The 23,707-nt window shown below is 38.9% G+C and overlaps 1 protein-coding gene across 3 annotated transcripts in view; it reads left to right on the top strand.

The window, feature by feature from the left end:
- The window catches only part of CPED1 (cadherin like and PC-esterase domain containing 1), a 307,531-nt gene that overhangs the window by 246,792 nt on the left and 37,032 nt on the right, over nucleotides 1-23,707 (top strand). For all 3 annotated transcript variants that reach the window (XM_049893865.1, XM_049893864.1, XM_049893866.1), the window contains exon 17: nucleotides 18,987-19,104. In XM_049893865.1, the coding sequence (XP_049749822.1) occupies nucleotides 18,987-19,104 (118 nt within the window). The remainder of the gene's footprint in view (nucleotides 1-18,986; nucleotides 19,105-23,707) is intronic.

The raw sequence follows: 23,707 nt of genomic DNA, 5'->3' as shown, positions 1-23,707 counted from the left end.
AGCTGGACAATGAATAAGGAAGACCGAAGAAGAGTTGACACTTTTGAATTGTTGTGTTGGCGAAGAATATTGAATATACCATGGATTGCCAAAAGAACGAATAAATCTGTCTTGGGAGAAGTGCAGCCAGAATGCTCCTTAGAGGCAAGGATGGTGAAACTGCGTCTTACATACTTTGGACATGTTGTCAGGAGGGATCGGTCCCTGGAGAAGGACATCATGCTTGGCAGAGTACAGGGTCAGCAGAAAAGAGGGAGACCCTCAACGAGGTGGACTGACACAGTGGCTGCAACAATGAGCTCAAGCATAACAACGATTCTAAGGATGGCGCAGGACCGAGCAGTGTTTTGTTCTGTTATGCATAGGGTCGCTATGACCGGAACCGACTCGATGGCACCTAACAACAACAACAACAACAACAATGTGTTGTAAATCCTAAGCCTTGTGATGTTAATAAGGCAGGATTAGAGGCATTTAATGAGGCAGGATTCAATCTATAGGGTTAATTTGTATCTCGAGTCAAAAAAAAAAAAAAAGGCTAGAATAGAGCAGAGAGGAGAGGGACCTCATTACCACCAAACAAGAAGAGCCAGGAATGGAGCATGTCCTTTGGACCCACGGTCCCGGTGCTAAGAGGCTCCTAGACCAGGGGAATAATGATGACAAGGACCGTTCCTCAAAGCTGACAGAGAAAGAAAGCCTTCCCCTGGAGCTGGTCCCCAGAATTCAGACTTGTAGTCTTCTAAAGTGTGAGAGAATAAATTTTGGTTTGTTAAAGCTATCTACTTTTGGTACATAACACCACTAGATAACTAAGACACCTACTAACCCACCCAGTGCTGTCGAGTCGATTCCGACTCATAGCAACCCTATAGGACAGAGTAGAACTGCCCCATGGAGTTCCCAAGGAGCGCCTGGAGGATTCGCACTGCCAACCTTTCGGTTAGCAGCCGTAGCTAACGTCCCCAAAGTCCCTGGGTGGTGCAAACGGTTAATCCCCTTGGATGCTAACTGAAAGGTGGGAAGCTCAAGTCCACCTGGAGGCACCTTGGAAGAAAGCCCTGGTGATCTTCTTTCAAAAACTCAGCCATGGAGATTCCTGTGGTGCACAAGTCTACTCCGACGCACGTGCAGCTGCCACGAGCTGGAATCGACTCAGCAAGAATTTTTTTTTTTAACCTCCTAAAAACCCATACTGCTTACAAGACAGTTTGGGGAACATATGGCCTTCTATGAATTATTATATCATTTTTATTCCACTAAGCTTCTCAGAGTACAATTAAAATAGGGCTTGGGTGTTATAAAATACCATGGGGAATGATAAAAAATAATATGGCCAGCCTATTGACCAATTTATTCTCTTAGAAACCATCCACTCATATATACACAGCTCCAATTAAAAGGAAGGCCTGGGATACAGCAAAGGGAATCAGTGGGAATTAAACCAAAATCAAAAACCGAACCCAGTGCTGTCGAGTCGATTCCGACTCATAGCGACCCAGTGGGAATTGTTAGTGTTTAATTCTATATCCACTTTGGTTTTGACCTGTCAAAGTTGGCCAAATCAAAAGAGCCTTAACATACAGTTGGCTTTTAAAGAGAAAGTGTAAGGAGTAAGAAAGTATCAGATCTGGGCAGTGTAACAACTACAAAGTTCTAGAACAAAGCCAGGCCTCTGACTCTACAGCACTGTTAGCTATAACTCAGCTCTGCTAGGCTAGGCAAGCATATCCGATTGGTGACAGCAGCATCCCAGAACAGCTGTTGAGTAATGCCGAGAAGTGACATATTCTGGAGATGAGCTTGAAATGATGCGTGGTTGTGGATTATTGAGAAGCGATGGACAAAGGCAGATCCGCTGAGCACGTGACAGAGGAGGTAAGGCCCAGAGACTTTGGGTGCATGAAGAGAGGCCATGTGGGGCAGACTCAGAGCAACAGCCTTTGGAGACTGAAGGCGTGGAGACTTGCTTAGAGATATGTGATCTATAAGGACGTACTCACTACACTTGGCTTTGAATGAAAGCTTCATTTCATCCCACACAGTGAATTGTCACAACTGCTTCACAGTAATGATCAAATTGCAGCAACAGCATTCAAGTTCAGGAAGTAAGGAGCTAATTTAAAACTCATGGAGAATTTTCAGACAAGCTAAATGACATTCCGAGACCTTGAAATTTCTTCAGGACACTTTCTCTTATAACTGGGGTTAAGGAATCTTGAGTTCCTCCATTAAAATGGGCAAACCTTAATTTGGCATTGCATGCAAGGAAGATAGCACATTTTCCACAGGAAAATGCCAGCTCCTCAATGGGCATCCTTTATGATAACTGACAATATCTAAGCCGGAACTGATACGGCCGGGTTGGGTTCTGAACAAACAGCTTTGGAGTTTTGTAACAGACGCCATATGCTTTACGCAGTCCCAAAACACAACTAGACAAAATGCACTTCCAATCTGTTCCAGATTGTCTTGTGTGTTTTATGGCCAAGAACTGAATCACAAAGTAATAGGCACATCAGAGAAGAAAAAATTAGCAACTTATAAATCAGGATTCAGTTAGTTTTAAAAAACCAGCACCAAATGCCTGCTTCTTTGATGCCCACTTCTTTGCAGGCATCAGTATAGGGCTCCCCTAACTCCTTCCTTCATTGTTTCCTATTCTTGGAAAGCCCATCGGCCCCCATCTGCCTGGGAAACTCCTATAGACTTCAAGTTGCAACTCAAGCATCTCCTTTGGAAAGCAGAGTCGATCATGCTTCTTTGTGCCAACGCTGTGTCCTGTGCAATCATCGTTACAACATTTAGTACTTTCTTCAGCACTTGTGTGTTTACATGCCATGAAGGCAGCGTCTGTGGCTGACTCATATAGATGCTGAAAAAATGTCTGTTAAAAGAATAAATTGGAAAAAAAAATGAATAACTGTCATAAAATATAAACATCTTTGGAGAACTGAAAACCATAACAAATGGGTACTGATGATTTTGAAAATCATGTTAAAACAAAGATTTTCCTCAATGATAGGCAATAATACATAAATATTTGTTCATAGTCTCCCATGGGAATTATTTATATGTCCTTTGTTAGTGTATGGTTTCCCAATGTGCTGCTATTCAAAAATAAAAATTATGAGTGACCCAGCTTGATTTGGAAAGGTGCTTTGAGGGTTTTTCCACTAGAAGGAATGGGTTTGGCTTGACGCATTCACACTCTTGCCTGGTCCTACTTTTGACCAACTGCAAGCATTTTAAAGCCTGGCTGGTTACGTTTAGGGATGCCATATGTGGCCGTGAAGAAAAAAGTCTTTCCTGATGAAGAGCTAATTGGTCAGTAAATGTTTCACAAACACAACCTTTGTTTCTTAGTATGGTGTGTTTTGTTTTATTTTGTTTTGGTTTTCAGTCTATGAAGCATGGGTTTGAAGTCATATAGACTCGTGTTCAAACTCCTGTTGCTCCACTTATTAAGCTATGTGGCTTAGAAAAAGTTTACTCAAACTTTTCAAATCTCTGCTTCCTCATCTCTTCAATGAGGTTAACAATATCGACCTCAAACAGTTGTAAGAATCCAGTGCAGTCATCTGTGTTGCCTGGCATAACCCAGGTGCTCTGTAAATGATGCTTCCCTTTCTTCTTGCCAACTGAGCAGAAATTGCTGTCTCCTGAAGATTTAGTCCATAAATACAGTAGGTGTACCCTAGCTCTTGTTTAGCCTATAACCTGTCCTTCCACATTTCCCACAACTTTTAACAGCAAAATGCCTGTAGGTCCCCACTTATGCCATGGGACACCCATGAATGCCAATGAGATAAGACTACACAGAGCTCAGTACTTTGCTGTTCGAAAATTCTTCTATTGCCTCCAAAGAAAGCTGTAGAACATGACTATAAAGTTATTTTAGACTAATCTTTTAACTTTTTAAAAATTGATTTTAGATTTACAGAAAATTTGCAAAAAAAAAATAGTATAGAGTTCTAAAATACTCTTCATCCAGTTTCCCTTAATCTTAACATCGGACATAACTGCTTTGAGTTGAATTGTGTCCCCCCAAAATATATGTTGAAGTCCTAGCCCCTGTACCTATGAATGTGAAGTTGCTGGGGAAATAGGGTCCTCCTTTGAAGGTATTATAAGTCACACCAGAGAAGGATGAGACTTCTATCCTCCAGAGCTCTGAGAAAATAAATTTATTCTTTAAAGCCCCCCCACTCTGTGGTACTTTGTTATGGCACACCTAGGAAACTAAGGCAGTAATCATGGTACACTTACTCCTCACTTACAACTCTCTTGTTATCTGACATGTCACATTCACAACAATAGTAAAAAATCTACTATCCAACTATTTTGCTCATTAAAGACATACATCTGGCAGTAATGAACACCAAGGTGCAAGGCAAGTGTAACACTGGCTGTGATCATTAAGGTTATGTGTCAGCTTGGCTGGACCATGATTCTCAGTGGTTTGGCAGTTATGTAATGTAATTTGGCAGTTATATAATGATGTATTCATCCTCCATTTTGTGATCTGATGTGTTTATCCTCCACTTCTGCATAACAACAATTTTTGCATAACAACCTGGCCTTTGGAACCTGATCATGTCAATAAATGAGGGGTGGGTGTACATTTATCAAAACTAATGAATTTACATTGGTACAGTGTTATTTACTTAACCACATATCTTATTTGGATTTCACCATGTTGTCTGCTAATGTCCATTTCTGTTTCAGAATTCAATCCAGGTTGCCACATTGCATTTAGATGTCATATCCCTTAGTCTCCTCCACTCTGTTAACAATTCCTTAGTCTTTCCCCATTTTTCATGACCTTGACACTTTCGAGGCATATAGGTCAGTTATTTTGTAGAATGTCCTTCAGTTAGAAATTGTATGGTGGTTTCTCATGATAGAATAAAGTTACATATTCATTTCAAGAATACTGCAGAAGCGATGCTGTGTCCCTCTTCAGCATTCGTCAAGGGTGAAGTCTGCTGAGTTTCTCTGCTGTAAAATTACTATTTTTTCCTCAGTAATTAATAAATATCTTAGAGTTCTCTTTAGATTGATAATATAGGGGTTTTTAAAAATCAGATTAACATGGAATAAAAATGTGAACTATATATTCAAGAACTGTTCACAGACAAAATTATAGTCTCAAAGTTGTCTAAGTTTTGCACTGTTAGCATATGTTCATACTAAAAATTAACTTTTGATCTCACAATGCAATAGTACTTTGGATGTTCAGTTTTGAATGCATCTGCATGTCCTTTCAAATAGAATTTAACAAATATTTAGCATGCTTTGAGACTAACTGTGGAAATACAGCATGCTGATTAGTGAGTAGTCTTTAAAATATTACTTAGTGCTAAACAATTACTTTTAAAGCTTGAATAAAAAAGAGAATTTGTAATTTTAAGACATGTAATGAAATAATTCTTTTGCAGCATAGTGTAATTTATATATCACTTGGTTGCACATATTTAACTGGAGTTAATGGTGGAACACAAGTCTTTACTCCTGGGCCTGTGTGGTATGCTTGTAAACTGACCAGGCACGTCTTCCTACCCCTCTTCATCTAGTTTTCAATCACATTCAGGTGCCATACATTTATGGTTATGACAGGTGAGCTTAACCAGGGAGAGCATATTGCAAATAAAGGCAGGAGCCCAGCTTCCATCATCTTGGCTCTGTTCCATGTTTCGGTTACACTCTATATTTTTTGTGAATCCGTTCATTCAATAATCACCTTCTGTATGGAAGGCCCAGTGCTAAGTCACTAGAAAACAAAAAAAAAACCATTGCCGTCGAGTCGATATCGACTCATAGTGACCCTACAGGACAGAGTAGAACAGCCCCATAGAGTTTCCAAGGAGCGCCTGGTTGGCTTTGACTGCCAACCTTTTGGTTAGCAGCCATAGCACTTAACCACTACGCCACCAGGGTTTCCAAGTCAGTAGACATAGGCATATTAATTAAGAGGTTATTAACAGTTTAGCAAATATTTTTCACTGCTACTTAAAAAATAAAGTCTCTGGTCAATATAATTTAATTTTGGTAAAATTAAAGGAAAAAAAACCTTATTTAAATATAGAAAAAGTTAGGGTCCAAGACGAGGGAAACCACTGGTTTATCTTGCAGTATCAACCCAGATATGTGGATCACACAGTAGCTGTGATTTGGCATTAAATATTTTTCACAAAGGTAAACTTTGGTTAATGAGCTAGCTACTAACTGGAACAGAGTATTTAATAAATGTATTGAGATTTAATTTACCTTCATATTATTATTTATGTGATATTTCATTTGAAGTAAGTCCCAATTCCCTGACTAAAGATGTTAGTATGGGATATGCTGCCTGACCCCAATCCTTTTAGTGAAATATAAAATGAAGTTAGAATTCAAGGATTATTGTGAAATTCAAAACTATTTTACTAATGGGCATCAAGTTTCTAAAAAAAAAAAGGAGACTTTTATGTTTTTTTTTTTTTAATTTTAAGTTTTAGCCATGTAAGTATTAAATGGAAAGTTTGACTCAAAAATAGCAATAATAAGAATGACACACATGGAAATTACTGTGGGCCAGGCACTATTCTAAGAACTCTACATATATAATCTTACTTAATCCTCATAACAACCCCATGAGGTTTTTATCCCACTTTTACAGATGAGGAAATTGAGGCACAGAGAGAATAAGTAACTTGCCCAAGACTGCAGAGCAATAAGTGGCGTAGGCTGGGTTCAGGCTTGAGTTGTCTAGGTCCAGAGTCCATACTCTTACACTCTTACCAACTATGTTTTGCTACATAGGCTATAGGATAAGTTGCTGTAACACAGTCATAAAATACAGTAACTTAAATATGATAGTAGTTTATTTCTCTCTCACATAACATTCCAAGGTTTAGTTGTTCAGGACTAGTTGGACAGATCTTCCACCTTCTCTGTGTGGCTTCCATCTCTGCTCCAAGGTGTCTGCACCCCTTGTTGTCACCTTCTAGCCATTGGGAAGGGGGTGAGGGACACATAAAAGACAAGCAGCTTGGTTTTTAATGATGTGACGAGACATTTCACTTCCGCTCACATTCCGTTGTCTGGTACTTGGTCACATGGCCACACCAATCTGCAAAGGAGGTGGGGAAGTATAATCTCTAATTATTTGGCCATGTGTCCAGCTACAATTCCAGGCATTCTCTTATTAAAATAAAGAAGGAGAGAAAGAGTATTGTAGGGACGACTGGCACACTCATCCACAATCTGTCCCTCTGGCTTTGGACACTCTTCAACTTTTAATTGTGTACTTGCCAATACTGGTGATACCAAACATAACTCTATATATTAGGGTAAGTCAAAAAGTATTGCTACTAGGGTTCCAGTTCATACATGCACGAGTTGATTCCAAACAAAATGTTTTTAAACATGTCTCTGTGGTCAGTGAATGGCTGCAGACAAGTTCTCTGAGTAATACACTTGTCTTAGTCTTATTAGGTTGCCTTCAGAAAACAGGATATTTTTTTTTTATTAACTTTTATTGAGCTTCAAGTGAACGTTTACAAATCAAGTCAGACTGTCACATATAAGTTTATATACATCTTACTCCGTACTCCCACTTGCTCTCCCCCTAATGAGTCAGCCCTTCCAGTCTTTTCTTTCGTGACAATTTTGCCAGCTTCCAACTCTCTCTATTCTCCCATCCCCCCTCCAGACAGGAGATGCCAACACAGTCTCAAGTGTCCACCTGATATAATTAGCTCACTCTTCATCAGCATCTCTCTCCTACCCACTGTCCAGTCCCTTTCATGTCTGATGAGTTGTCTTCGGGGATGGTTCCTGTCCTGTGCCAACAGAAGGCTTGGGGACCATGACCGCCGGGATTCCTCTAGTCTCAGTCAGACCATTAAGTATGGTCTTTTTATGAGAATTTGGGGTCTGCATCCCACTGATCACCTGCTCCCTCAGGGGTTCTCTGTTGTGCTCCCTGTCAGGGCAGTCATCGATTGTGGCCGGGCACCAACTAGGTCTTCTGGTCTCAGGATGATGTAGGTCTCTGGTTCATGCGGCCCTTTCTGTCTCTTGGGCTCTTAGTTGTTGTGTGACCTTGGTGTTCTTCAGTCTCCTTTGTTCCAGGTGGGTTGAGACCAATTGATGCATCTTAGATGGCCGCTTGTTAGCATTTAAGACCCCAGACGCCACATTTCAAAGTGGGATGCAGAATGTTTTCATAATAGAATTATTTTGCCAATTGACTTAGAAGTCCCCTTAAACCATGGTCCCCAAACCCCTGCCCTTGCTCCGCTGACCTTTGAAGCATTCATTTTATCCCGGAAACTTCTTTGCTTTTGGTCCAGTCCAATTGAGCTGACCTTCCATGTATTGAGTGTTGTCCTTCCCTTCACCTAAAGCAGTTCTTATCTACTAATTAATCAGTAAAAAAAACCCTTCCCACCCTCCCTTCCTCCCCTCCTCGTAACCACAAAAGTATGTGTTCTTCTCAGTTTATACTATTTCTCAAGATCTTATAATAGTGGTCTTATACAATATTTGTCCTTTTGCCTCTAATTTCGCTCAGCATAACGCCTTCCAGGTTCCTCCATGTTATGAAACGTTTCACAGATTCGTAACTGTTCTTTATCGATGCGTAGTATTCCATTATGTGAATATACCACAGTTTATTTACCCATTCATCCATTGATGGACACCTTGGTTGCTTCCAGCTTTTTGCTATTGTAAACAGAGCTGCAATAAACATGGGTGTGCATATATCTGTTTGTGTGAAGGCTCTTATTTCTCTAGGGTATATTCCGAGGAGTGGGATTTCTGGGTTGTATGGTAGTTCTATTTCTAACTGTTTAAGATAACGCCAGATAGATTTCCAAAGTGGTTGTACCATTTTACATTCCCACCAGCAGTGTATGAGAGTTCCAATCTCTCTTCAGCCTCTCCAACATTTATTATTTTGTGTTTTTTGGATTAATGCCAGCCTTGTTGGAGTGAGATAGAATCTCATCATGGTTTTAATTTGCATTTCTCTAATGGCTAATGATCGAGAGCATTTTCTCATGTATCTGTTAGCTGCCTGACCATGTTCTTTAGTGAAGTGTGTGTTCATAACCTTTGCCCACTTCTTGATTGGGTTGTTTGTCTTTTTGTGGTTGAGTTTTGACAGAATCATATAGATTTTAGAGATCAGGCACTGGTCGGAGATGTCATAGCTGAAAATTCTTTCCCAGTCTGTAGGTGGTCTTTTTACTCTTTTGGTGAAGTCTTTAGATGAGCATAGGTGTTTGATTTTTAGGCGCTCCCAGTTATCTGGTTTCTCTTCCTCATTTTTGGTAATGTTTTGTATTCTGTTTATGCCTTGTATTAGGGCTCCTAACGTTGTCCCTATTTTTTCTTCCATGATCTTTATCGTTTTAGTCTTTATGTTTAGGTCTTTGATCCACTTGGAGTTAGTTTTTGTGCATGGTGTGAGGTATGGGTCCTGTTTCATTTTTTTTGCAAATGGATATCCAGTTATGCCAGCACCATTTGTTAAAAAGACTATCTTTTCCCCAATTAACTGACACTGGGCCTTTGTCAAATATCAGCTTCTCATATGTGGATGGATTTATATCTGGGTTCTCAATTCTGTTCCACTGGTCTATGTGCCTGTTGTTGTACCAATACCAGGCTGTTTTGACTACTGTGGCTGTATAATAGGTTCTGAAATCAGGTAGAGTGAGGCCTCCCACTTTCTTCTTCTTTTTCAGTAATGCTTTGCTTATCCGAGGCTTCTTACCCTTCCATATGAAGTTGGTGATTTGTTTCTCTATCACCTTAAAAAATGACATTGGAATTTGGATCGGAAGTGCATTGTATATATAGATGGCTTTTGGTAGAATAGACATTTTTACTATGTTAAGTCTTCCTATCCATGAGCAAGGTATGTTTTTCCACTTAAGTAGGTCCTTTTTAATTTCTTGTACTAGAGCTTTGTAGTTTTCTTTGTATAGGCCTTTTACATCTTTGTTAAGATTTAGTCGTAAGTATTTTATCTTCTTGGGGGCTACTGTGAATGGTATTGATTTGGTGATTTCCTCTTCGATGTTCTTTTTGTTGATGTAGAGGAATCCAAGTGATTTTTGTATGTTTATCTTATAACCTGAGACTCTGCCAAACTCTTCTATTAGTTTCAGTAGTTTTCTGGAGGATTCCTTAGGGTTTTCTGTGGATAAGATCATGTCATCTGCAAATAGAGATAATTTTACTTCCTCCTTGCCAATCCGGATGCCCTTTATTTCTTTGTCTAGACTAATTGCTCTGGCTAGGACTTCTAGCACAATGTTGAATAAGAGCGGTGATAAAGGGCATCCTTGTCTGGTTCCCGTTCTCAAGGGAAATACTTTCAGGTTCTCTCCATTTAGAGTGATGTTGGCTGTTGGCTTTGCATAGATGCCCTTTATTATGTTGAGGAATTTTCCTTCAGTTCCTATTTTGGTGAGAGTTTTTATCATAAATGGGTGTTGGACTTTGTCAAATGCCTTTTCTACATCAATTGATAAGATCATGTGGTTTTTGTCTTCTGTTTTATTTATGTGATGGATTACATTAATGGTTTTTTTAATATTAAACCAGCCTTGCATACCTGGTATAAATCCCACTTGGTCGTGGTGGATTATTTTTTTGATATGTTGTTGAATTCTATTGGCTAGAATTTTGTTGAGGATTGTTGCATCTATGTTCATGAGGGATACAGGTCTGTAATTTTCTTTTTTTGTAATGTCTTTACCTGGTTTTGGTATCAGGGGGATGGTGGCTTCATAGAATGAGTTGGGTAGTATTCCATCATTTTAGAAAACAGGATATTTTTTGTGCCATGGGAGAAAAAAAAAAGATTTTGGGTTCAGACTTATAGGGCACGATAGCTGCTGGAATCTTTAAGAATTGATATGGTCATTCACAAGTACTCTTCTTATCCGACATCCTCACACGTCATTAGATATCTCAGTGACTCACAGCACCAGAAAGGGTATACAGACGAAACTGAGGCAAAGTAAAGCTTGTTTGTAAACTCCTATGATCCCTTCAAGCTATAACCAAACCCACTGCTGTCAAGTCAATTCCAACTCATAGCAACCCTATAGGACACAGTAGACATGCCCCACAGGGTTTCCAAGGCTGTAATATTTACAGACTGTCACCTCTGTCTCCTTTAGAATCCTGGTGGGTTCTAACCATAGATCTTTTGGTTAACAGATGAGAGCTTGACCACTTTCACCACTAGGGCTCCTTCTTCAAGATATAAAATTCCATAAATATAGGGATCACTGTGTGTGGGCACATGTGTGTATACATGCATAGGTGTGTTTGTGTAGCAGTTACCAAAACTAATCTAGATAGGAAATGCCTGCGTGGTGCACAAAACCAGTGTAACCATGTGTTTTATTAAAATACTCAACTCTACTAGTGCCATTTAGGCAGACGATCACCTGCCAAAGTTACATTGTTGAATATCAAAAGCTCGTATTGTATATTAGTGGACTACTTATAAGTGGAACAATCTATGGAAATACTTGTAACAGCAGTTATGTTTACTCTGAGTGATCAGTATCTCCTGGGCACACCTGTGTGCTACTTTAATACATGGCAAATGAATGTTATGTTTGTTATCACCACTATTGGTAAGGACACATCAATTCAAAGTGGTCTTTTAAAATCTCTCTGCAGCCTACTGCCTATTTATTCTCAACCACTTCTATTTCTGCCTCACCCTACAAATAATAGGTGTGCTCCCCTGGAACATGAAATAATCTTTTATTGTTTTTGTTGCTATTGTTTTATCATTTTCCAAGCTGATCCAGATTCTTCACAGTATGAGAGGACCCAAAGTAGTGCATTCAGATCCAATTTCACTCTTCTTTGTTCATAAATCAAAAAGAACTGAACTCTTTCAGAGATCCAAACACATAAACTCATTCTTTCTTTTTGTTTGCATTCACATCGACCCTTCTGGATTCCATCTGGAATTTTAAACAGAAGTGCTGAAAGACCACAAGAAAGGCTGCTTTCCTTGGGATTTCAGGCTCACCGGAAGTGGGAAGCATTAGTCATTCCACAGGCCCCCATCTTGCTAGGTTCTCCAGTCCAAATTCATATGTACTTCTAAATTGAGGGTACCGCGTGCCTCTCAGAATGAACTCCAGCAAGGAGGATGACTTTGGCCTCACCCTAGCTGATTTGGAGGTCATCTAAGCTAAAAATTTAAAAAACTTCAGATCAGCTCAGTGATTTGGAATGCACAAGAAACATAAGTCTTCCACATATTGATGTCATATTAATACATTTAATTGAATAGAACTAATTCATCTGCTTAAAATTTGTTTCAATTTCCCTTTTTCCTGAGTTCATTGAGGATTAACTTAAAATTCTTTTATAGTATAATTTAAGGTCAGCAGATGTTTGTTTAGGGATGAAACATACACAATTGTGTTATAATTATATGATGGCTTATTACAACATGGATTCTAATGTGTTGTAAATAATACTATGATCTCCAAACAATTAAGACAAGGAACAGCTATTCTGCTACTCAATATCAAGTTCCATTATTTTTAAAAACAACTAAAATTGAAAACTTATTTGTAAACTCTCCCTAAAACAGGATAACATCACTCTTTGAAACTCATTAATTTTTTAAAGTAATATTTTCAGACACCCCTTCTGCACAAAGTAGAGTGACTTAGCAGCTAGCTACACATTTTTTTATTCAGAAGAAGGAAATTATGTAGGTAAGCCTTGTTCAGTGCAAACATTTTAAAAGGACAAACTATAAATAAAAGCCAAAAGGTCTCCTACTCTATAATAAGGAAGTTGAATGTGTACTATTCTTTGAAAGGGTAAGTGACTTAGTAAAATTGCTTGTAAGTTCTATGAAATGAGATAGAGCTTAGAATTTTTAAATAAAACAAAATTAGAGATGTTTAATTGATTGTTCTTATGCTGAACTTTTTGTCATTAGAATGAGCCAGGTTACAAATTATGATTCTAATTTTGCTAATTTCTACCCACTTCCCGTCTTGCTCTCCAAACACCTTCCACTCTGAGCTTGAAAAGCCATGTTTTCACTCAGTTCCAGAAAGTTTTGAATGCTCATCCATCTACCTGGAACATCCATTTGAGTTTCTTTTAATTTCGTTTCCACTGACAGACTATAAGCTCTGCAAACACAGGACGGTGCTAAATGTCAGATAATAATTTACTTTTTTTCTGATTTTCTAAGTAGTTTAATATACACTTACCATTTTAAATATTATTTTCTTATTTTACTTTGTATTTTTAAAACCATCAGCATAATTCATACTAATGGCAAATTATTCAAACACGTAATGTAAAAAACGAAGTTCATTTTACCCTTCCCACTGCGGCTTACCATTCTTAAATCTCCTAAAAAAATCCACTGTTTAAAGCTTCTTTAAATCCACCTATGCATCAAGAAGACATAATAATATCTGGCTCCTTCTTTTACTTAAATAAGATCATGGTATACATAACTTATATATAATATCCCACAACTTCTTGCTTATAATAATGTATCTCATATACCTCTTCAGTCTGCATCTTTCATAGTATTTCCTTATGTGGTTGGATCATAATTTATCTACCAGTTCCCTTTTGATGAACACTTGAGTTGTGTTGAATTTTCTCTTATTATAAGAAGTGCTACAGTAAATATCCATGCTTATAAATTCACATGCTTATAAAGAATATAAGATACGGTCTCAGCATTATAATTGTTCCATTAAAGGCATATGCATTTATTTTGAGAGATACTTCCAAATTGCACTCCATAAAAAAAAAAAAAAAAAAAAAATTTTTTTTTTAAGAGGGTATAAATTTCTATTAACATTACATGCAATTCTCTCTTTCCTTCTTGAACAACATCCAGTTTTAGAATCAAGGTGATATGTAAAGGATGATTTCAAACAGACTACACTCTAATCACTGAGGCCTGAGTTTTTCCTCAGCTATTTATTCTATAAACGTTCTTTGGGTTTCTAATCCTGAGACTCAGAAAATAGCTACTCAGTATTTTATGGCTGCCTGACTACAATACAAGGAAAGCGGTTGTTAATTTAGAGACAATGTGAAGACAGAAAATCATGTATCCTTTTAGAGCAAGATGCAAGTCTGTACAATGTGCCCACTTTAAACCTCTCAGAAAAGAAGCCACACACATAAATTTTTAGAGCTAAACTAGGTCATATAGAGATTATCTAGACAAGTTTTTTTTTTTTTTTTAGAGACCAAAAAACATTAGAACCAGGATTATGTCTGAAGCCTTTCCAATGTCCCAAATATCCACACTCTGAGGGATCCAGGACAGGCTATATTGGTCAGGTTTATCTTTATGTTCTCAGCCTTTGCTCTCTGTTCATTTGATTTCTCCCCTGAAGCTAGACTTCATCCTCTCATCCTTATCATGGCCAGTGCACATTAAGTGCGGCCACCGCCTGTCTGTCAATGGAGGCTTGCATGTTGCTGTGGTGCTGAACAGGTTTCAGCAGAGCTTCTAGACTAAGACTAGGAAGAAAGGCCTGGAGAACTACTTCTGAAAATCAGTCAATGAAAGCTTTTGTGGTCCATTGTGCACAGGATCACTATGAACTGGGGGCCAGCTGGAAGGCAGTTAACTACAACAACAATGCAAGTCGACTTTCAGGAATCAGCTCAGCTGGGATTGCAGGCAGATGTGGGGTAGAGGAGAAAGAGAAATTACTGGATCTTTCCCCAAAAGCTTGAAATCAGACCATAAAAGCAATGACTTGCTCTGCCTTATAAAAATTAACAATGTGTGTATGCAGGGATCTGAAGTGAGACAGACCTTCATGTACATCCTGCCTCTTCGTAATTTAACATCTCTGTTTTCTTTAAAGTGAAGGAAGTAGTTGTTGTGAGGAAAAATAAGACAATGTATGTAAACCATTTAATATGATGCCTGGCACAGAGTAAAAGTTAAGAACATTATAGCTATTTCAATTATGATTATGCTTATTATTCCCCAGTTTTACCTTTGAGAAGCTTGAAAAATCCCATCTAGGTTTCTGTTTGGTTGGAAGGTAGGTTAGAACTCCAACTAGCAACTGAGATTCACCCTGAGATTTGCAAAATATGTGTGCAATACACTTGTAACAAGAGTAGGCTTTAAAAATGTATCAATTTGACTGGGCCATGATTCCCAGTATTGTGTGATTTTCCTGTATGCTGTAAATCCTGCCTCTGTGATGTTAATGAGGGAGGATGGGTCGCAGTTGTATTAGTGAAAACCAAAACCAAACTAAAACTGTTGCCATCAAGTCCATTTTGACTCATAGTGACCCTATATATTAGACAGAGTAGAACTGCCCCACAGGGTTTCCAAGGAGCGCCTGGTTGATTTGAACTGTCAACCTTTTGGCTAGTAGCCAAAGTAGCTCTTAACCACTACACCACCAGTGTTTCCTGTGTTAGCGAGGCAGAAAGTCTACATGATTGAATTGTGTCTTGAGGCAATCTCTTGATATATAAAAGGGAGAAGCGAGATGAGAGATAGGGGACCTTGTACCACCAAGAAAGCAGTGCTGGGCACAGAATGTGTCCTTTGGACTCGAGGTCCCTGGACAGAGAAGCTCCTATTCCAGGGGAAGATTTAGCCTACTTTACTGCAAGGAGATAAACTTCTCTTTTTTAAAGCCATCTACTTGTGGTATTTCTGTTATAGCAGCACTAGATAACTAAGACAGCACTCAGTTCATATTTGGCAGATTAAGACTTTTCAGCGTCTCCTCCCCTGTTCTTGAATACGGTATTTGAAAAAGAATACAAAATTGAAGAGTTTATGAGAGAAATAAAAGCTCATATCCTAAATATAAAAATGGCCATATGTAAGTCGCTCCTGGGGTTCTGCTTTATTTATGATGCATTTTTCCATTTTAAGCACCTTCAATGTGAGCCATGTACTACTCAGAATGTGTGGTTCTCTTTGCAGCATATGTTTTAGGAAATGAAGCTTCTTGACAAAAGAAGAAAAAAAATTCAAAGTCAAAATTACAAGGCTTATAGACTGAATCTCATAAGGGGAAACTAATGAAAATTTAAGTCCTTTTTATGACAGAAAAAGTAGAAATCTCAAAACCCCAATATTTCATTATTTTTACTTTACAGTAATTATCATAATTGTTACAGTAAGTATCATAATTGTTACAGTAATGACCAGAATCATGTGGCCTCCAGAATCTCTGAAGTTGAACTTGATTAATTTGCTAATGAAACATTCAATGATTGAAGCACAGGTTCCCTCACATGATGTTTGTGCATCTTTTACCAAGTTCATTTTTCAGTGCCATTTAATGTTTGCTTCAATCTTGAAATGTCTGCCATCTTTTAGTTGTTTGTCCTAAAACAGAAATGTGAGTGCCTCAAAACAGACCTTGAGAACAAAATCCCCTCAGTTTAGCTTACTTTGTTGCTTTTCTTATCAACAGCGAGAGGTGATAATATGATTTTGTTCCTTTGAGAAGCCATTTAAAGGAATCACATGCTTATCGTAAGTCGGACAATGAGCCTCTTCAAGTTAGACCCTTCATGCATTCATGTTTAACTACCAGTATTTATTGCATATGTACTCTGTTCCTAGCTCTATGCTCTAAAGGCTGGGATGGAAGACTTAAAAGATAGGTACCCTATTACTGCAGCAAGAGTAGAGATAACAAATAATGTTTGTAGGGCCATAACAAGAGAGCAATACTCTGCATCCAATCCAGAGTGGGTTAGGGAAAGCCTCCAGGGAAGGGAGGGCTTTGGAAGTTGAGTTTTGAAGGATGAGTAGCTAACAAATTGATGGGTGGAGCAGATAGATGGGTGTGTGTGTGAAAAGATACAAAGACATCTGAAAAAGCACTAGAGGAATGAGAAGTTATTCCAGACAAGCAGAGTGTAGGAGGAAGTTCAGGATAATTGGGTGGAGATGAGCTAAAGAGAAAGGCAGCAGGCGAATTTTATTCTAGAGGCAATTATCCTGGAGCTGACTATAGAATTATTTCAAGCAGGAAAGGGAGTTGGTAAGATTTGCATTTTAGAAAGAGGACTGTAGCAATAATGCAGAAAACAGGAATTAGCCTGGTGGCAGAGGAGGCCAATGAAGGGGCCAAGATGATTGTCATAATAAAAATATAAAGACCTAGATCAAAATAGCAGCAGCTGAAATGCAGAGGAGACAATTAATACAAGGATCAGGTGACTGATTAGATACAAGGGGTAATAGAATGGAGACTCAGATAACTTTGGGATATCTGGGTTGGAAACTGGGTCTTCCAATCTCATTGATATTGAAATTGTGGGCAGTCGGAACACATTCGGGACTCATGATATAAAGTACTATATATTTTGGCTATATTGTTAATAACAGCAAACCTGACCAATAGTAGCTTAAACAAACCTTTTTTGTGAGATCTGGAAATACAAGTTGGTGGTTAGGATATTTGAGAGTGTGAGAGGTGACTAGAAATTGCTGACCAGAGGCAGAGTTACAGAGCACAGAAGAGGTCAAACCAATCACTTCTCTCCATTACAGAGGATATAAAGGGAGAGAAAATTAAGCCTAATTTTTTATTTGTTTAACAAGCATTTATTGAGTTTTTACTATATGATGTTGCTATTAGCTGCCACTGAGTTGGCTCCTAACTCATGGCAACCCCATGCACAATGGGATTGGGCTGTTGTGACCCATAGTTTTCACTGGCTGATTATCAGAAGTAGATTGCCAGGCCTTTCTTCCTAGTCTGTTCAGCATCATAGCAACAGGCAAGCCTCCACTGACAGACAGTTGGTGGCTGTGCATGAGGTGCCTTAGCCAGGGATCAAACTCACAGGCACTGGGTACAAGGTATGAATAAATATTGTCTTTCTGCTCTCATAGAGCTTTCCGTCTAGTAGAAATGACACAGATGAATCACAGATTGACAAATAATTGCCAAATGGGGAAGAGCATGAAGAAAACAAACTGGGTGCTGACATGAACAGAAACCAGGATGCATAATTGTGCTGGAGTTTCAGGGAAGTCCATGCTGAGTCGTAAAACATAAAAAGATGCTCTCCATGCAAAATGAGGAAGCATTCCCAGTAGAGGTTATCACATATTTACGTGGCCAAACTTGTGAAAGGCTGAGAGAATCACGGGAAGGGTGTGAGGAGAGGTGGGAGGGAGGGATGCAGACCTGGTACAAATGCCGGTTTGTGGAAGAAGCTAAGAGACAATAAGGGTGGAGTGACCTGCTGGCTCAGCTCAGTGGCTGGGGGAAGAGAAGAAAGGAAGAGGGAGAGTTGAAAAGACCAGAGACAAACTGCTGTCCACTGCTGTCCATGTCAGACCAGGGAAGGCAGTGTTCGGGACAGAATCTGCCTGGGTAATGCGATTCATGGCAGTGAGATCCTGTCTACTTTTATAAATTATCATATGCATACGTTTTGTATAAGCTCTATGTGTCTGATTCCATTTGTGGCATATCGTGAGTCCTTAATGCATGTTTCTTGCAATGAAATTCATCTTTTAAATTAACATTTTCCCCAAAATATTATCCATTTCCCTTCTCTCATTAACTTTCTTTTCCACTTGGTATATTGTCCTCTCTGGTAGTATGTTTTACGTTTAATGAGGCAACACACAGGTATATTTTCTAAAGTCAAACTTGTGTCTTTTTAAAAATTTGCAGGACAATAACATGAACATCAATGCCAAACTAAAGACTAAATTGTTATTAGCATTTATAGTGACCACTAATGCAAGAAGCTACTAATAGCACAATTATTGATAAGGCAAGACCCCAAGAAGGGTAAACAAGAATTGTCTCCTGTATCCATAAAAGTTATTGGGCACCAAAAATCTTATTTCTTAGATTATTATTAAATTTTTTCTTTAACATTTTATTACTATGGGTTCAGATTAATTACTATGGCTGCTAATTTCTATCATTTTAATGCAGGATTGTGGTTTGCTGATTCACCCAGAGGAGACCTGTGGGTTACGGCCTATTTCCTCTGACTACATTGAAACCATTTCACAGCCTGAACTAAAGATTTGTCCATCTGGGGACACAAAAGGTGACTATCAGTTGGGTATCACTTCTATAAATAAAATTCCTTTCCAATAGATAAGTGTATGCTTATTTAAACTACTTTTGTGCAAAATCTCAAGGTAATACACTATTTTTCATCATAATTAAGAATTACAACACATATAATTCAAATAAATGCATTGTCTTAATATTTGAAAGACTCTGATTATCAGCTGTTCTTCTCTTTGCCCTCCCTGTCTTTGCCTACTTAATCCACATTCATCCTACAGATCTCAGCTCAAAAGTCCCTTCCTCTGGAGAGCCTTCTTTGCTTCGCTGCCTAGTTTCCTTTATATTTTCAGAGCAGTCTGTACTTTTCTTCCATAACAATTACCATGTTTATTTAAACAAATAAGTAGTAATTAGTTGTTTAATGTCAGTCTGCCCAGTTGTTCAGTGTTACAGGGCAGGGAACACATATGTCTTGTTCACACTCTATCAATTCACTTAGCACCATAATTGTACATCAAAAAAAAAAAAAAAATTGCCGTCGAGTTGAGTCTGACTCATAGTGACCCCGTAAGAAAGAACAGAGCTGCCCCACAAGTTTCCAAGGAGCGGCTGGTGGATTGGAACTACCAACCTTTTGGTTAGCAGCCAAGCTCTTAACCACTGTGCCACCAGGGCTCCATAACTGTACATAGTAGGCACATAATGGAGTCCGTGGGTGGTGCAAACGGTTAACACACTTGGCAACTAACTGAAAGGTTAAAGGTTCAAGTCTACCCAGAGGAGCTTCAGAAGAAATGTCTGGTAGTCTACTTCCAAAAAATCAACCACTGAAAACCCAGTTCTATGCTGCCACATGTGGGGTCGCCATGAACTGGAGTTGACTCCACGACAGTTGGTTACTGGTAGGTTCGCAATAAATACCTGTTGGCCTTGTGATACAAAGAACAGCAAAGAATACGAGTTCAGTTTTAAATCATTTTTTCTCATTTAAAAAAATGTTGAGAATGATCACTATATATTGAGATCAATAAAGGCTGGACTATTATGATGTCAAATTCAAACCACAGCTTTCAATCCTACCTACGACTTGAGCAGACCTGGAGTGGGATAGTTCTGTGTCGCTCTCTTCCTTCTTTATTCCTCTCCTGCCTCAGCAGCCTTCCTTCAGTGCAGACTAGAGGGACAAGCCAAAGCTTGGACTCAAAATGCCTCCAAAGTACTTAGAGGAGCCCCAAGCATCTTCTCTGAGCTTCCAGGTTACCACTTTCCTCCTGACCCCAGGTCTCCCTTCATCCAGAAAGTCTGAGAAAACACTCAGGAACTTTTCTACCCTTGCCGTGAACTTCACACCACAGCTTGACTAGGAAATGAGTTTCACAAATGGGCAGGGCAAATTGCAATTTGGCACGCACAGTTAACAAACACGGGCATATCCCTGTTCTTGAACATATGTTCTGAATAATAAATGACAGCCAGTGCATAGGGAGGGATTTACCCAACATGGTGTGTCAGGTGGTGTGATCTGTGAGTCCCTGCTAAATGAGATACATACGCTTACATACAAAGGAGACACCAGTGTGTCCAGTCAGATATTTTTTATCGGATGACAATTTATGATAATCATAAAACAACTTAATTCTACTCCTCCTACTGAATTACTGAATTTTTTAATGGGTTGGGGTACTGAATTAAATCAAAAGTTCTTCAACAAAAAGTTCAAGGTATACTTCCTGGGATGCCTGAAGCAGCAGCAGCAGCTTCTTCCACCCGTTAAATTTGCCATAACTTATGTCGGGCCCTGTATGAAGCTGTCTCATGCCTGGTCCTTAATGGAGAGGCTGCCAAAGAAGGGGCCAGGCTCTTGTCCGTGCTGTTTCCTGTGCCTAAAAGCCTTTTTTCCATCTGTGCTTAATTTCCCCCAGTGCAGTATCTTCCCCTCCGCAAAGCCTTTCTTCACCATCACCCTCCCTCAGTTTAGCTTCTCCTCTGTGCTCCCAAAGCATCCTGGGCACATGTCTAGAATAGAAAACCAGGTAAGCCGTTGCCGTGGCACCGGTTCTGACTCACGGCGACCCCATACGTGTCCGGGTAGAACTGAGCTCCACAGGGTTTTCAATGAGTCACTTTTCAGAAGGAGATCACCAGGGCTTTCTTCACAGGCACCTCTGGGCAGACTCAAAACTCCAGTCTTTCAGTTATTACCCGAGTGCACTAACCGTCTGCGCCATCCAGGGACTCCCTCTACCATAGCACACACCACAGTATGTTTAGAACGTATATTGACATATTTATCTCTTTCTCCGATTAGCGGCCTCCAGAGTAAAATGACTGCACCCTGGAAAGGGGGAGAAATGGCATAGGAGAACCCAGAGGGGTGAAGCCAGTAAACAGTAAAATATGTGTATATTTATTTCTTATGTAATCACTTTTATTTTTTATGTTTTATAATGGAAAATATAGGAGTATATGTATGTACATTACAGCATACATGTATGAATGTCAGGGGTGTATGAGTAATACATTTTTACTGATGACTACCCCAGATTATATGTTTCTCTAAAGCATATGAGCCCATTGTTGCAGCCACTGTGTCAACACATCCCATTTAGGGTCTTCCTCTTTTCCGCTGACCAAGCATGAGATCCTTCTCCAGGGACTGATCCCTCCTGACAACATGTCCAAAGTATGTAAGATGCACTTTCGCCATCCTCGCTTCTAAGGAGCATTCTGGTTTCCCTTACTCACCTTTGTACCTCCAATATCTAATATATGCTTAAAAAATTGTTGCTGATGGAATCCAGGCTTTCTGGAGCCATGGAGGCTGGATGAAACCCCAAAACTACTGCCCTAAGATAATCTTTAAATCTTAAGCCAAAAATGTACCCTGAAGTCTTCTTAAAACCAAACAATAACTTTGCTTAACTAGTAAAGAATGTCTACCTTGAGCATTATGCTCCTTTTAGATCCATCTATATGGGATCAGACTGACACAGCAACTGGGAAGATTTAGATAGGAAATTTAAGGAGCAGTGAGTTTACGTTAATGGGGGGGAACAACTCAGAAGAGGAGCATGAGAGTGGTTACACAACTTGAAGAGTGTAATCAGTGTCACTGAATTACACATGTAGAAATTGTTGAATTGATGTATGCTCTGCTGTGTACATTCTCAACAACAACAATAAAATAAAATATTACAAAGAAAAAAATGGTTGCTGGACCAATACCCAAGCCCTCCTTCCTTCCACAGAAGACTGTGAGTAGCCAGGGTACAATCAAACAAAGCCGATTGCTCCAACCTTGAGATCCTTCAGGCCCAAAGACCCAAAGCCAATGAATGAGGTCAGGGACAGCATTTTCCAAGAGTGTATTTTTCACTAGTAGAGATGATTTCCTTCATGGCAGGACTCTTCTGGTGAAAGGGGTAAACAACACTGAAGGAAGTTTACTTAGAAGCTCTAGGCTTGGCTTTTAAGGCCAAACACACAGCCTAGTTTGAATATCTTATTTTAACAATGCATTCCAAAGTTATTTGGCAGAACTGGATCCTTTTTTTCACTTGCCAATATAATAATGGTCAAAATGTCGCTTTCGATAACACCAACTAATATACATTTGAATATCTGTATTTATATTCTTACATTGATTTCTAGCCTTTAGAAAATAATTAACTGTAAGACACAACCTGAGAATTAACTATGTTGCTTACAAAAGAAAACTAGTTCTAATTTGGAAGTAGTACAACCAGAATACCCCTTAAAAGGAAGGATGGCGAGACTGTGTCTTACATACTTTGGACTTGTTGTCAAGGGGGATCAGTCCCTGGAGACGGATCACATCCTCGGTAGAGTAGAGGGTCAGCAGAAAACAGGAAGACCCCCAATGAGATGGATTGACACAGTGGCTTCAACAATGGGCTCAAGCATAACAATGATAATGAGCAAGGCGCAGGACCGGGCAGTGTTTCGTTCTGTGGTACGTAGGGTCGCTGTGAGTCAGAACCATCATGATGGCACCTAAAAACAATATCAACAACTTGGATAAAGAAAGAAGAAATTTATATAGTGATTATTAAATGGGTATTAACTTTTAGGAAGATGGTTCAGATTGCATTTTATATGTAAACAATGAAAAGATTTTATCATACCTTTTATTCAACAAGGAAAATGCCAATTTATACTTTAATACTTATAATACTGTAAATATAGATACATAATACATTGTTCCCTTCTTAGATAAAAATTGCTTTATTTTATACATTATAGAACCAAGCATTAGTGATAACATTTACAACATGGCTCTGAGTCACAGATTTAAACTTTTTTCCCCATTGTAGCATCCAATCTGATTCACTTAAATGGCTGAAGTCTAACTTGCAGTAAATATAAAGCTACAATTATAGATCAAATAGCTGCTCCCCAAAGCAGTCTCATTCCTCAAAATGCTATTCCTTAAAACATATGTCATCCTTTATTTCAGAAATCACAGCTTTGATTCCTTCAATGTTTAAATATATAACACAGAATTTACATTCCTTTTTTTGACAATTTTTGTTAATAGCTGCTATCATTTAAAATGTCCAGAAACCCCAATTATCTGCATCTACACAGATGCTTATTTCAAGCAGTATTACTGACTT

Source organism: Elephas maximus, chromosome 8 (genome assembly GCF_024166365.1).
Source record: "Elephas maximus indicus isolate mEleMax1 chromosome 8, mEleMax1 primary haplotype, whole genome shotgun sequence".
In the NCBI taxonomy this organism is placed as follows: Eukaryota; Metazoa; Chordata; class Mammalia; order Proboscidea; family Elephantidae; genus Elephas; species Elephas maximus.
Note: the sequence above shows the minus strand (reverse complement) of the source record. Positions and strands in the feature narration are given on the sequence as shown.